This window comes from Sorex fumeus, unplaced genomic scaffold, assembly GCF_029834395.1.
Source record: "Sorex fumeus unplaced genomic scaffold, SorFum_2.1 ptg000093l, whole genome shotgun sequence".
NCBI lineage: Eukaryota > Metazoa > Chordata > Mammalia > Eulipotyphla > Soricidae > Sorex > Sorex fumeus.
Genome location: NW_026606150.1, coordinates 9,490,260 through 9,504,896, shown reverse-complemented (window position 1 = coordinate 9,504,896; position 14,637 = coordinate 9,490,260). Strand labels below are relative to the sequence as shown.

The following is a 14,637-nucleotide window of genomic DNA, read 5'->3' as shown; positions in this document are numbered from 1 at the left end:
GCCTCTCGTCTCCCGGCCTCACCCAGGCCACTGCCACGGGGGGACAGGATGGGGGGACAGGGGTGCGGGTTGGGGCAGCAGCTTGGGCCCAGGAGCAGAGCCCCGGGGGGTGAAGGGCGGGGGGGGGGTCAGGGTGAGAGGAGGCCCGCCCCGTCCCCAAGAAGCTGACCAAGCAGGACGTCGCGGGGCCAGCTGTCGTCAGCTGACACCCCAGCCTGCGGCTCCTGCCCGCGGGCTCCAAGGACAAGAGGCTGCGCGCCCCCCACCCCCAGCGTGCGCCGTCTTGGGTTTCGGGGCAGAGGAGTCTCGGCTGACTTGGTGCCTATTTCTGGAACCTCAGCTGCCACTGCCCCTTAAAAATAACCCTGGGGAGAGGTGGGGCGCCACGCCCCTCGGGCGGCAGGTGTGAGGGGGTGCGGCGGCCCTGGGGCCCGGCACGTCCGCCGTCTGCGTGCGAGTACAGGCCCTTGCACGCGGCCCCCGACCCCCGGAGTGCACACGTGGGCACCCGGGGCCGGGTCCTGACTAGGGGACGGCCCCGGGAGAAGGGCTCCTCGCTCTCTCGGGGTCCGGGAACGGCAGAAGGCCACGCGGGCCCCGGCAGGCCCCCAGCACCCAGGCTGTGGGCACACGGAGCATGTGGGGCCTCGGGGTCGGTCCCCGCACCCCTGAGCACAGCCGGGGCAGCAGCCGGGGGGACGCAAGAAAGAACCGAATCCCCTCAGAGACCCCGGAGGGGCCGGTCCCGGGGGTGGGGCAGGGGCACCCGACACCCAGACTCCAGGCCTGTCCCCTGAGACCCCCCCAGTCAGCTCAGCTGAGCAGGGCTCCTGCCCCCTGTCTCCACAGCACCCAGCCGCCGCCATGTCTGACGAGGAAGTGTGAGTACCGTGGGACCCCGGGGGCGGGACCCTGGTGTGGCGACCATGCTGCTGAGTGCCCCTTCCCCCCCGCAGGGAACAGGTGGAGGAGGGTAAGTGTCAACGCTGTGCGGCACCCTTCGCCTCTACCCGGAGCTGTGCCTGGGCAGGCCCCACGGCCAGCTCCTCCCCTGCCCTGCCTGGGCGGGGCCCACGGTCAGCTCCTCCCCTGCCCTGCCTGGGCGGGGCCCACGGCCAGCTCCTCCCCTGCCCTGCCTGGGCGGGGCCCACGGTCAGCTCCTCCCCTGCCCTGCCTGGGCGGGGCCCACGGTCAGCTCCTCCCCTGCCCTGCCTGGGCGGGGCCCACGGTCAGCTCCTCCCCTGCCTCGCCTGGGCGGGGCCTATGACAAGCTCCTCCCCTGCCCTGCCTGGGCGGGGCCTATGGCCAGCTCCTCCCCTGCCTCCCCTGGGCGGGGCCTATGGCCAGCTCCTCCCCTGCCTCGCCTGGGCGGGGCCCACGGCCAGCTCCTCCCCTGCCCTGCCTGGGCGGGGCCCACGGCCAGCTCCTCCCCTGCCTCGCCTGGGCGGGGCCTATGACAAGCTCCTCCCCTGCCTCGCCTGGGCGGGGCCCACGGCCAGCTCCTCCCCTGCCCTGCCTGGGCGGGGCCCACGGCCAGCTCCTCCCCTGCCTCGCCTGGGCGGGGTCTGCAGCCCACACCTCCCCTCCCGTGGCTGGAGGTGACCCCTCAGGAAAGGGACCTCACCCCCACCCCTTCTTTCTCCAAGGACACATCCCTGACACCTGGGCCCCATGAAATCCCAGTGGGGTAGGGCCCTCACTCCCTTCCAGGCCCCACCCTGCAGCCCACCCCTCAAGACCCCTGCCAGTCCCCATCTCTGGCGAAGGGCTCTGGGCAACACGTGGCTGGCTGGGGTGACTGATGGGGTCCCGGTCTTTCCATTGCAGAGCAGTACGAGGAGGAAGGTAACTCGGCCGCCCGGCCAGCTGCTAACCCCTTTCCCTGGCCCGCCTGGACTCCCCCCCCCCCCCAGGCAGGCCGGGGGTCCTGAACTCAGGCCCCCTCAGGAACTAACGACGCCCCCTCCCCCCTCCCCTCGCCGTCCCCCTTGTGCAGAGCTGGGGGAGGATTCAGCCAACCTACCCCCACCCTCGTCCCACCTCTCTGCCCCGTCTCTGTCTCTCCCTCTGTCTCTGTCTCTTTCTCCACTCCACACCCACTCTTCCGAGCTGGAGCCTTGGGGCGTCACCTGCACCCTCCCCCTGCACCCGTCTGCCATGTGTGAGGCCCAGGTCGTGCCTGGCGGCGGTGGTGGGCCGGGCCGGCATGTGGGAACTGTGGGGGGAGCCGGTTCCCAGGCTGCCCCCCGCTGGGGGCCCCCCAAGCCCTGGCTCGCACGGCCCGAGGCAGCTCCCCCTGAGGCCTTCTGGGCGCTGGGTTCTGAAAATATTTTGAAAACACTCGGCTCCCCTAACAACAGGAGTGAGACTTTTTTTCCTGCTGGAGACAGGGGCTCCGAGCGGGATGGTGGTCCGGGGGGGAGGGGCGGGCGGCAGGAGGGTTCGGAGCCCCCAGTGCAGGACCCCGCGGCGCCCCCCTCCCCGCCAGCCTGCACACAGACCCCAGCACCCCCCGAGTAACGCCTGTGCTTCCTCCCCACCCCTCGCACCCCGTAGAAGAGGCCCAGGAGGAAGGTAAGAGAGGGCCAGGCCCCGGCCCGCAGCCCCCTAAGGCTGTGCAGTGACCCCAGGACTAACCCTGTCCTCTCTCTCCGCCGCCCACCCGCACGTCCGCTGCAGAAGTCCAGGAAGAAGGTATGGGGCTCCGACTTCTGGTCCCCATGTGGGCCCGGGGCTGGCTGCGGGGTGGCCGGGACCGTGAGCGCCAGCCAGCCCCAGCCTCCATGTGGCTTCTCCGCTAACCACTAACCCCTAACCACGGCCACGCTGGACCGGGAGGCCGACCCAGGGGGGCCGTCGACCAGGGGGTCCCTGCGCAGGGGTCATGAGTGGCACCCCTCAGCCTGGTGCTCTGGGCCCGTGCTCCGGGCGCCATGCAGGGGTCCCCCGGGACCAGCCTTGTGGCCACGTCCTGCACGGGCGCTGCCCACAGGAAATCCAGGGGTGGAGGGTGCGGGGCGGCCACACACAAGCACCCCTTGACGGGGGCTGCGCAGTGTCCTGGTGCTCCCGGCCCCTCGGCCGGCCTCTCGGCCACGGGTCCGCTAACCTCCCTCCTTTCTCCTTTGACCTCTGACCTCCGGCCTCTTGTTCCGCGACCCTCCTCCCCCCTGAAGTGCATGAACCAGGTAGGCGCCATCACTTCAGGCCACGTGTGAGCTGGAACCAGGGCCAGTAACCCACTCACTGCCCGCTGCCCCCACCCCGCGCGCGCGCCCGCAACACCCGCTCACGCTGCCTCTCTCCCCCGCCCTCCCCCTCTCTCCCCATGTGCCGACCCTGCAGAGGAAGTTCAGGAAGGTATGCCCACTCCCCGCCCGCTTGCCACCCCCAGCCCCGCTTTGGGATGAGTGGGGGGGCGAGGGACCGCAGGACGTGGGGGCTCAGTGCTGGGCCCCGGCAGGGCGCGGGCGGGGCAGAGGCTGGGCTGGGGCTTGCGGGCTTGGCGCGAGCGGGCCTGGCCCCACAGACGCCCTGGGATGGAGGGGCAGAGCCCGGGTGCCCCGTCGGTCCCTGGGCCCCCGACCCGCCGTGCTTTCCTGCGGGCGCTCACCGCCTGGGTGCCGGCCTGCCCTCTGGCCCGGGGGCCCCAGCGGGACAGACCTCGGGGTGCAGCCCGTGGGTGCCTAGGGGCAAGGGTGGGCCGGGGCCGAGGCCTGGCCAAGCAGGGTCCCCGTCACCAGCCCCGGGGCGGGGGGGGGTCTTCCCTGTCCATGCTGCAGCCCCCACAGAGAACCCCAGGAACTGGGCGCCCGGCCTGGCTGCAGCGGGGTCTCCCGGGCGCGGCCCCCCGCCCTGCCGCTGCAGCAGCTCCCCAACCCCCCCAGCCCCCCCCCCCCGCCCTGCTCGCCCCCCGGCCTGCAGCTGGCGGGCTTCTCTCTCGCATGCGCGCTTAGGGCCCGAAGACTCCGCCGAGGAGGAGGGGGAGGACGGGGCAGGTAAGGCGTGGGCCCTGGGCTGGGCTCGCTGCGGCCGCCCGCCCGCCGTCGTCTGTCCGCGTCTGTCTGTCCCGTCATCCAAGGGTCTCGCCGCTTCGCAGCAGCAGCTCTGCCGCCGGCTCGGGGCGGGGGTCCCCTGCGCCCCTGGGGACGGGCCTCTGTGTGCGCGAGGGCGGGGGCCGCGGCTCTGGGGTCTGGGGTCCGGCGCTGCCCCGCTCACCGCGCTCCCCTCTTCTTCCCCTCGGTGCCGCGTGGACAGAGGAGAAGCCGAGACCCAAGTGAGTGGCCGCGTGTGCGAGGGAGTGTGAGTGTGCGTGTGAAAGGATGTGTGAGTGTGAGGGTGAGCGTGGGTGTATGGGTGAGTGTGAGTGTGAGTGTGTGAGTGTGTAAAAGGATGTGTGAGTGTGAATGTGGGTGAGTGAGTGTGGTGTGAGTGTGGGTGGGAGTGTGAGTATGTGTGTATGTGAATGTGTGAATGTGAGAGTTAGTGTGTGAACGTGTGAGGGTGTGAATGTAAGTTAGTGTGCGAGTGTGTGTTTGTGTTGTGTGTGAAAGTGAGTGATAGTGTGTTGGAGTGTGTGGATGTGAGTTACTGTGTGTGAATGTGAGTTAGGATGTGAGTGCGAGTGTGTGTTGTGTGTGGCGTGAGTGTTGGTGTGTGAATGTGGTAGTGTGTAAGTGTGTGGGTGTGAGTTAGTAGGTGTGAGTGTGTGGATGTGAGTTAGTGTGTGTGAGTGTGTGGATGTTAGTGTGTAAGTGGGGTGTTAGTGTGTGGGTGTGGTAGTGTGTGTGAGTGTGAATGTGAGTTAGTGTGTGTGAGTGTGTGAATGTGAGTGTTAGTGTGTTGGAGTGTGTGGATGTGAGTCAGTATGTGAGTGCGAGTGTGTGTTGTGAGTGGACGTGAGTGTTGGTGTGTGAATGTGCTAGTGTGCAAGTGTGTGGATGTGCGTTAGTATGTGTGCGTGTGAATGTGTGGTGTGAGTGTGTGGGTGTGAGTTAGTGTGAGTGTGTTGTGAGCATGGTAGTGTGTGTGAGTGTGTGAATGTGCGTTTGTGTGTGTGTGTTGGGGGTTGTGGGGTCTGTGCACAGGCTGTTGGGTGCCCCAAGGAAGACGAGAGGACGGAGCCTGGGGGGGGTCCAAGGCAGCAGGGCGACCCCTGCCCTGTATGCCAGGCAGAAGGTTCTGGAAGCTGAGGGAGGCGCGCAGAGTAGGGAAGGGCCTGGCCCAGCTAGGGGTGCCCCGGGGGGCTGTGGCAGGGGTGAGGGCCGGGCGGGGGTCTCTCTGGGGGGGACGTGGCCGCTCTGGAAGGGACCTGGTTTCCGGGGCTGGGGTCGCTCGGGCGCGGACCCCCGGCAGCAGGGTCTCCCGCCCGCCCGTCCGGAGCCCGGGCGCGGGCGGCGCTGGGCCCCACCTCCCCGTGATTCATGGCTCCGGCTGGCTCCGGGATGGGGCACCCGGGGCGGCCGCCCGCAGCGGGGAGGGGAAGGGCCCCCCGCGGGCCCACATTCCTCCCTGCCTCCCCGCCACACTGGGGTTTTCAGCAATTTTAAACAGAGCTGCCGGATCCCCAGAAATTTTCTAGTTTTAAACAAATGTTTGTGTTTTCATTATGAAAATAAAACACCTCATGAAAGAAAATTTGGAAACTACGTAAAGTCAAACACAGAAAAAAGCTCATCTCTGAGTCTCCCATGCAGCGGCCAGACGGTGGGCAGAGAGGAATCAAAGGCCCGTTTCTTCCTGCCCCGTTTCCATGGGCGGCTTGGAAAAACAGGCCAGTGTGGGGTGTTCCCGAAGGGCCCGGCGCCCCCAGCCCCAGCCGCGCCCTGACAAGCCGGCTCTGTCCGCGGGCTTGGACGGCGGCTCCTTAAATATTTTGAATGGCCACATAATATTCCATCGGCCGGCCTGGCCAAGTTTCCTCCCCTGCCCACCCAATGGGCCGCATTCTGCCGTTTGCCCATGGTAAACACGCCGGCTGGGCACCGCTGCCCCGTTATTGCCCTGGGCCGCGTGCCCGGGCCCCTCTCCCTGCACGCAGCCGGGCGAGTCCCCCCACGGCTAACGGCCTGTGCCCTTCTGGGGAGCTGGCGGTTGGTGCCCCTCTGCCCGAGTGGCCAGGGGCTCAATGCTTCTTAACACCTCGCTGCCTGGGGATAAAGGCTCAGTATTTGCTGAAACTGTTTTTCTAGCCGGGAGGGTCCCCCCTCCCGCTCCTGCCTTGCTTTTTTCCCCCTGCACATACATAAGTTTTTCATTTGCCTGGAATCATCTGGCTGTCTTCCCTCCGCGGGACCTTCTGGGGCTTTGGAGCTGGAACCCTTTCCCGCCCGCGTTTTGATGGATAATCCAGCTTCCCTTCCTTCCAGGGCCGGTTGTAAAAAATGGCTCTTGTTGTTTTAACTCTTCGCTCCATCTGGAATGCGGGGGGAGGGGCAGGGCCGCGGGCCACAGCGGGATGTGGGCCTGGGGGCCTGCTCCTTCCTCCCTGCGCTCCGCACACCCCTCCCCTCCTTCCTCTGGGCTCTCGCAAGAAAGGTTGGGGGGCCGAGGAACAAAGCCGGGGCAGGGGCCGGCGGCCACCCTCCTGCAGACCGGGCCAGGGGACCGTCCTGAGCGGCAGGAAGGGCCGTGTCCAGGGCTGGCACAGCAGAGGGGGCCAACGAGAAGCCGAGGACTTCTCCCGGGGCTCCCCAGGAAGGTGGCCGCCCGGCCGCCCGGGGAAGGAGGCAGGGAGGGATTCGCCCCCCAGTCACCAGGCCTGCGGCCCCTCACGGACTCTCTCTCTCCCCCAGACTCACTGCTCCTAAGATCCCGGAAGGGGAGAAAGTCGACTTTGATGTATGTTTTCTGGGACCCCATCACCAAGGGTCCGTCCCCACCCCCGGCCCCAAGGCCCCCCACGCGCGAAGCCTGAGGAGGTCTCCGGCCTAAGCGCTTTCCGGCCTGACTTCTCCCTCCAGTAGTCGGCCAGCCCTGGGGGCCCAGCCCCTGCCTTCAGACCCTGAGCTCCTGTCCACTTCCCACCGCCCCTCTCCTTCCTTTCGTCCCTCACTCCATCAGCCATGCACCCATCCATGTTCTGGTCCCTCCACTAACCGTCCATTCACTCACCCGTCTATCCACCATCTCCTCACCTACACACCCACCCATCCACCCACCCATCTGTCCATCCATCCACCCACCCACCCATCCACCCACCCATCTGTCCATCCATCCATCCATCCACCCACCCATCTGTCCATCCATCCATCCATCCATCCATCCATCCATCCATCCATCCACCCACCCATCTGTCCATCCATCTACCCATCCGTCCACCCACCCACCCACCCACCCACCCACCCATCTACTCACTCACCCACCCATCTACCCATCCATGCAGCCATCCGTCCACTCACCCACCCATCCACCTACCCCTCCTTTCATCCGTCCACCCACCCACCCACCCATCTACGCAGCCGCCCACCCATTCCAGCCCGGTTGCAGGCGGCCTGGGCCCCGAAGGGGGGGTGAGGGTCCCTTGGCAAGCAGGGCTGATGGGCACGACGCCCCACCCACAGGACATCCAGAAGAAACGGCAGAACAAAGACCTCATGGAGCTGCAGGCGCTTATCGACAGCCACTTCGAGGCGCGCAAGAAGGAAGAAGAGGAGCTGATTGCCCTCAAGGAACGCATTGTGAGTGGGGGCCTGGCGCAGAACCCGCTGGGCGCTGGGGGGCCGGGGTGCCCAGGCCGCTGAGCTGCCCTCTGGCCGCAGGAGAAGCGCCGCGCCGAGCGGGCGGAGCAGCAGCGCATTCGCGCCGAGAAGGAGCGGGAGCGCCAGAACCGCCTGGCGGTGAGTGTCGCGCGCGTGGGTGCCCACCCGGCGCTGGCCCCTGGCCTGGCCCCCGCTGGACAGCACGCAGCCGCGTCCGGCACTAAGACCTTCGCCTGGGGTCCCTGCAGGAGGAGAAGGCCAGAAGAGAGGAGGAGGACGCCAAGCGGAGGGCCGAAGATGACATGAAGAAGAAGAAGGCCCTGTCCTCCATGGGCGCCAACTACAGCAGCTACCTGGCCAAGGTGAGGGCCCGGCCCCGCCCCGCCCTGGAGGCCCCGCCCCGAGACGGGCCCCTGCGGAGGCCACGCCCTGAGGCCAAGCCCCGCCCCGCAGAGGCCCCGCCCTGCAGCAGGAGGCCCCGCCCCAAGGCAGCCCCGCCCACCCCACAGGGCCCCGCCCTGAGACACGCCCTGGCAGAGGCCACGCCCTGAGAACAAGACCCGCCCGCACAGAGGCCCCGCCCCAACAGAGGCCCCGCCCTCCAGAGGCCCCGCCCCAAAGCAGTCACGCCCGGCAGAGGCGCCTGAGACCACGCCCTGAGACCAAGACCCGCCTGCACAGAGGCCCCGCCCTCTGTAGGCCCCGCCCTCCAGAGGCCCCGCCCCAGAGCAGTCACGCCCCGCAGAGGCGCCTGAGACCACGCCCTGAGACCAAGACCCGCCCGCACAGAGGCCCCGCCCTCTGTAGGCCCCGCCCTCCAGAGGCCCCGCCCCGAGACACGCCCCCTCCTGTGTGTCCAGGCTGACCAGAAGAGAGGCAAGAAGCAGACCGCCCGCGAGATGAAGAAGAAGATCCTGGCGGAGAGGCGGAAGCCGCTCAACATTGACCACCTCGGTGACGACAAGCTCCGGTGAGGGGCGTCTGCCATCCCCCCCCCTTGCAGAGCCTGCCGGTGGGTGCCCGCCCGGCCTGCCCGCCAACCCTCCACGTTGTCGCGCCCCCAGGGACAAGGCCAAGGAGCTCTGGGACACGCTGTACCAGCTCGAGTTGGACAAGTACGAGTTTGGAGAGAAGCTGAAACGGCAGAAATACGACGTGAGTGCGGCCCAGCTGGGGTGGGGCCGGACCCTCCTGCAGGGTCCCTCCTGCCTGGAGTGGCCGCGAGGGCCACCCAGGGCGACAGGGGCCCCCAGCAGTGGCCCTACGGGGCACCGGCTCTCTGAGACGTCTCCCCCCAAGCTGTGTTGCACAGCGGCGGGCCAGCCACGCTCACCTGAGCTGTCCACGGGCGGGCCCCGGGCAGGCCGCAGGCCAGAGCCATCCCCCTCCCTGCACCTGGAGGGCCCCTGGCAGGCCACCCTGCGCCCGCCGCCGCCCCCGGGCCAGACCCTCCCAGGCGCCAGCCTCCCTGTCTTGGTCCTTCCAGATCATGACTGTCCGGGCCAGGGTGGAGATGCTGGCCAAGTTGTGAGTAGCAGGCCCGCCCGCCTGGGGCAGACTCGTGTGTGTGGTGCTCGGGCACTGGCATGCGAGCCCCTGGTCATGCTGGCAGCCTGGGCAGTGCCCCTGCGGGCCAGTAGGGCTGGGCCTTCGGGCCGTGTGGGGCTTGGCCGAGCGGCCTGACCCCTGGCAGGTAAGTGGCATTTCTGAGCTGCTGAGTCACAGGCCGGGGCTCCACAGACAGGCCCCGTGGGGTCAGAGGTGAGCCCGAGCCCGCCCGGCCTGGCCACGGGAAGGGCGTCGCGGGGCCCTGGGTGAGCCTCCGTGTTGTTTGCAGATCACCAACCTCCGGAGCCGCATTGACCAGGCCCAGAAGCAGTGAGTAGCCCCGCGCGGCCCTGACAAGACTAACCTGCCCGCCCAGAGGGAGGCCCCGTCTGTGGGTGCCTGTCCCCCGCAGACTGAGCCGCTGAGTCCATGCCCACGGGGTGGGGCAGGAGTGACGGGACGAGGGCTGATGACGGGCTCTGGGCGGGCAGGGAGCGGAGGCTGTCTGCTCGCTGAGCACTTCTCACTAACTCACTAACCCCCCGGAGCCTCACCCAGCCGGGAATGGTGAGCCGGGAGTACAGGCGAGCTGGGAGGTACAACCGAACCAGGAGATACAGGCGAGCTGGGACATACAGACGAGCCGGCGAGTACAGGCGAGCCGGGAGTACAGGGGAGCCCTGGATGTACAGGCGAGTCAGGAGATACAGGCGAGATGGGAGTACAGGCGAGCCAGGAGGTACAATCGAACCAGGAGATACAGGCACGCTGGGACACACAGAACAGCCGGCGAGTACAGGCGAGCCAGGAGATACAGGCAGACTGGGAGTAAAGGGGAGCCCTGGATGTGTACAGGCAAGTTGGGAGTACAGGCAAGCCAGGAGGTACAGGCGAGCCTGGAGTACAGGTACCCTGGAACTTACAGGCAAGCGGGAGTACAGTCGAACCAGGAGATACAGGCAAGCCAAGACACACAGGCAAGCCAAGACACACAGGCGTGCCCAGGAGGCACGGGCGAGCCGGGAGGTACAGGGAAGCCTAGAGTACAGGCGAGCTCAGGAGTTACAGGCGAGCTGGTGAGTACAGGCGAGCCCGGGAGATTCAGGCGTGTCGGTACAGGTAAGCCGGGAGATACAGGTGAGCCAGTGCAGGGGAGCTGACTGAGCACAGGTGAGTCGAGTGCAGGTGAGCCGGTGCAGCTGGGCTGGGAGGTCCAGTGAGCTGACCGGGTGCAGGCGGGCCGGCCCAGGTGAGTGGCTGCTGCTTGTGCTGGAGTGTGCGCTGGGGGCTGCGGGGGGCCGCGGCCCTCAGCCCGACGGCAGCCGGATGGTGGCGCTGTCGGCAGAGAGGCGCGGTGGCCAGGCTGCGGCCCCTCACGGCCACCCGTCTGCTTCCCACTTGCAGCAGCAAGAAGGCCGGGGCCACCGCCAAGGGCAAGGTCGGCGGGCGCTGGAAGTGAGGGCACCGGAGCAGCCCCTGAGGCAGAGAGCCAGGCCCGGGGTCCACACAGTGACGTCCTGCCCCCAGGCCCGGAGGGTCCAGCACGAGCCCCCAGCACCCCGTCGTCTCTGTCCTCACTGCCCCATCCCCTGGGGTCCATGAATAAAGCTGTCAGACCCCCTTCCACCCGTGTGCACTCACTCATCGATGGGGGTGCAGACCCCCCAAAGGAAGGGGTCCGGGAGATCAAAGCGCGGCAGGACTGAGGGTCTGGGGGCCACGCGGTGCCTCTGAGCCGGGAGCGGCTGTTCCGTCACTCTGAGAACAAGAGACCGGCCATCCTGAGCACCCAGCACCTGGCTGTGTTCCTGGGGTGGACCCGGGTGGGGCTTTACAAACACCCCCAGGAATCTTGTGCTCCCCCCGGACCCCCACCGCACGGAATCAGAGCAGGAGCCAGTCTGTGCTGCGGCGAGCACCCCCTACCATCTGCAGACCCCCGGGGCACCCCCACATCATAGTTCCTGCAGATGGGAGCAGAGCCCCAAACCCTCCGATGGACAGTCAGACGTGAGCCCCAGGACGCTGGGCGGGGGAGTCTCTCCAGCCCCCCCAGCAGTGCAAGAAGACCAGGCCCACGGCTGGAGGGCAGTGACGAGCTTTGGAGCAAGTCGGGGGCCCCGGGGGCCACGGGACGGGGTGCTGTCGGAAAAACTGGGGTCCCAGAGGCTCCTGCTGGGGAAGGAGGCCCCGGGTTCCCTCAGAAAGGCAGCCCTGGGCCGAGTCCATTCCACGTCCAATTCCAGAGATTAGAAAAGGAACAAAAAACTAACCCCAAGAAAAAGAGAAGCATGGAAATAATAAGGGGAAGAAAAGAGATAATAACACTCCGAACACAGACTTAATGGAGAACAGCCACCGAGGCATAAACTCGTTCAGCAAAGGATAATAAAATAATCCAGCATCTGGCGTGCGTCAGGAGGGGGTGCTCGTACATCAGTCAGGCGGGGATGAAGGGGGGCGAGTGACAGCCGCCGCAGATGGGCTGGAGGAGAGGCCCTGCCTGCCGCGGCGCCCCCTCCACCGAGAGACGCCGTGCAGGGGCCGTGCGGGCGGCCCTGCGTGCTCACACCTGCGGGACCCTGGGGGGGGCGGGCAGCACACCGGCCCGCAAGGCCCCGCTCATGCCCAGCTGCGACTCCCTCCAGAGGCCCAAGGAGGCCTGCGTGTCCACGGGCTCTGAGCTCAGGGTCGCCGTGCAGCCACATGTGCGTGTGTGAGGCATGTGCGTACCATGTGTGCGCGCCTTTGCGTGCTTGTGTGTGTGCCTGTGCCATGAGTGTGTGCTTGTGTGTGTGTGTGTGCGTACTTGTGTGCGTGCCTGTGCCATGCATGTGTGTGCATGTGTGTGTGTGTCCGTGTGTCTACGCGTGTGTGTGCCTGTATTGTGTGTGTGCCTGTGTGTTCCTGTGCTGTGCATATATGTGTGTTTGTGTGTGCTTGTGTGTGTATGTGTCTGCCTGTGTTGTGTATGCCTGTGTGTGCATGTTTTTGTGCGTGTGTGTGCATGTGTATGTGCTCTGTGTGTGCCTGTGTGCCTGTACTGTGTGTGCTTGTGTGTGCCTGTGTGTGCTTGTGTGTGTGCCTGTGTGTGCAAGTGTGTGTGCCTGTGTGTGCTGTGCGTGCCTGTGTGCCTGTGCTGTGTGTGTGCGTGTGTGCGTGTGTGTGCCTGTGTGCCTGTGCTGTGTGTGTGCGTGTGTGCGTGTGTGTGCCTGAACTGTGTGTGCTTGTGTATGCCTGTGTGCCTGTGCCATGAGTGTGTGCTTGTGTGTGTGTGTGTGCATACTTGTGTGCGTGCCTGTGCCATGCATGTGTGTGCATGTGTGTGTGTGTCCGTGTGTCTACGCGTGTGTGTGCCTGTGTTGTGTGTGTGCCTGTGTGTTCCTGTGCTGTGCATATATGTGTGTTTGTGTGTGCTTGTGTGTGTATGTGTCTGCCTGTGTTGTGTATGCCTGTGTGCATGTTTTTGTGCGTGTGTGTGCATGTGTATGTGCTCTGTGTGTGCCTGTGTGCCTGTACTGTGTGTGCTTGTGTGTGCCTGTGTGTGCTTGTGTGTGTGCCTGTGTGTGCGAGTATGTGTGCCTGTGTGTGCTGTGCGTGCCTGTGTGCCTGTGCTGTGTGTGTGCGTGTGTGCGTGTGTGTGCCTGAACTGTGTGTGCTTGTGTATGCCTGTGTGCCTGTGCTGTGTGTGCTTGTGTGTGCTTGTGTGTGTGCCTGTGTGTGTGCCTGTGTCTGCTGTGCTGTGTGTGCTTGTGTGTGTGTGCCTGTGTGTGCTGTGTGTGCCTGTGTGCCTGTGCTGTGTGTGCTTGTGTGTGTGCCTGTGTGTGTGCTTGCGTGTGCCTGTGTGTACCTGTGCTGTGTGTGCTTGTGCGTGTGTGCCTGTGTGTGCTGTGTGTGCCTGTGTGCCTGTGCTGTGTGTGCTTGTGTGTGCTTGTGTGTGCCTGTGTGTGCCTGTGTGTGCCTGTGCTGTGTGTGCTTGTGCGTGTGTGCCTGTGTGTGCTGTGTGTGCCTGTGTGTGCTGTGTGTTCCTGTGTGCCTGTGCTGTGTGTGCTTGTGTGTGCTTGTGTGTGTGCTTGTGTGTGTGCCTGTGTGTGTGCCTGCGTGTGCCTGTGCTGTGTGTACTTGCGCGTGTGTGCCTGTGTGTGCTGTGTGTTCCTGTGTGCCTGTGCTGTGTGTGCTTGTGTGTGCTTGTGTGTGTGCCTGTGTGTGTGCCTGCATGTGCCTGTGCTGTGTGTGCTTGTGCGTGTGTGCCTGTGTGTGCTGAGTGTGCCTGTGTGTGCTGAGTGTGCCTATGTCTGCATGTCTGTGTGTGCCTGTGCTGTGCGTGTCTGTGCTGTGTGTGTGCCCCTGTGTGTCTGCATGTGCCCGTGCAGAGCGTGCTCACATACACACCGACCTCAAGAGCCAGGCGAGTGTGGCTAGAGCCCCCGAGGCCAGGAGTCGTGTGAGTGGGGACGTGTCTGTGGGCCACACGCAGGAGGTCTGAGACGGGGAGCCGACCAGAGCTGAGGAAGCGGGTCCTGGGTCCTGGGGCGCATGGGGGGCCCCAGCAGAGCTGCTGAGAGCACAGCTGCCGTGGGGGTGGGGTGGGGCAGGCGCCCCGGGGGCTCCCAGAGGCCGTGGAGCAGGGGGCAAAGCCTGGCTGGGAAGCCCCCCCTCCCAGTCCCCTGCCCTAGGGCCCGCTAGCCAGGAGGGGGCTCGCAGCTGGTTCCCCCCCCACCCCCGCCTGCCCCAGGTCGGAACCAGGCCCTGCCTGTGCCGGCGACAGAGGGACGCTGGCCCGTCTGTCCAGGCGGGCAGATGACCTCAGCGCCCCCCCCCAGAGGAAGGAAAGGCCGGGGGAGCAGAGGGGCCGCAGGAGATGGCAGGGGGACAGGTCGGCCGACCCCCACCCCCCGCACGCTGATGGGCCCTCCGGGCGGGGCAGGAAAGAGGGTCGGGGGCGCCAGGAAACGCGGCTGGGAACGGCACCTGGAAGGGCCATCGGGCGGCCGGCGGCCCCACGGTGGCCACGCTCCCCCGGCAGGAAGTGGGGGCAGTGCATGTGCGCAAACAGCCCGGCCGTGGGCCCCAGCGGGCCGGCACCGGGGGCCGGCGCCCTTCCCACTTTTCCTGCCTTCTGGGGTGTGTTCCCGAGCTCATGACGCGGGCCTGAAGTGGGGTGTCAGAGGTCAGGGGTCTGTCCGTCCTGAGACAGATGGGGCGGCAGCAAGGCCGCGCCGTCGACGCACGCTTCCGCTCCCGTCCCGTGCCCCCTCCAGGATGCCTGGTTTTCCCATCGCCCCTCTGGAAGCCGAGGACAATGCCAGGGGACGCGTCGGAAATGACAGGGAGAAGTTCTGGAAAGCGGAGCGGGGCTGTGCATTCCTGCGGGCCCCTGGGAACCCGC

General features: G+C 66.4%; 1 protein-coding gene across 3 annotated transcripts; it reads left to right on the top strand.

The window, feature by feature from the left end:
- The first annotated feature begins 3,345 nt into the window (after positions 1-3,345).
- TNNT3 (troponin T3, fast skeletal type) lies at positions 3,346-10,874 on the top strand. 3 transcript variants are annotated; one of them, XM_056131881.1, is made up of 10 exons: positions 3,346-3,360; positions 4,258-4,276; positions 6,795-6,840; positions 7,563-7,679; positions 7,761-7,838; positions 7,949-8,062; positions 8,561-8,670; positions 8,765-8,855; positions 9,538-9,578; positions 10,653-10,874. In XM_056131881.1, exons 4-10 carry the CDS (start codon positions 7,596-7,598, stop codon positions 10,705-10,707), a joined length of 573 nt encoding a protein of 190 aa, XP_055987856.1. In that variant the 5' UTR covers positions 3,346-3,360; positions 4,258-4,276; positions 6,795-6,840; positions 7,563-7,595; the 3' UTR covers positions 10,708-10,874. The 3 variants fall into 3 exon arrangements, with proteins under 3 accessions (XP_055987856.1, XP_055987857.1, XP_055987854.1); XM_056131882.1 differs by lacking the exon at positions 9,538-9,578 and adding an exon at positions 9,187-9,227; XM_056131879.1 differs by lacking the exon at positions 9,538-9,578.
- The last annotated feature ends 3,763 nt before the right edge of the window (positions 10,875-14,637 follow it).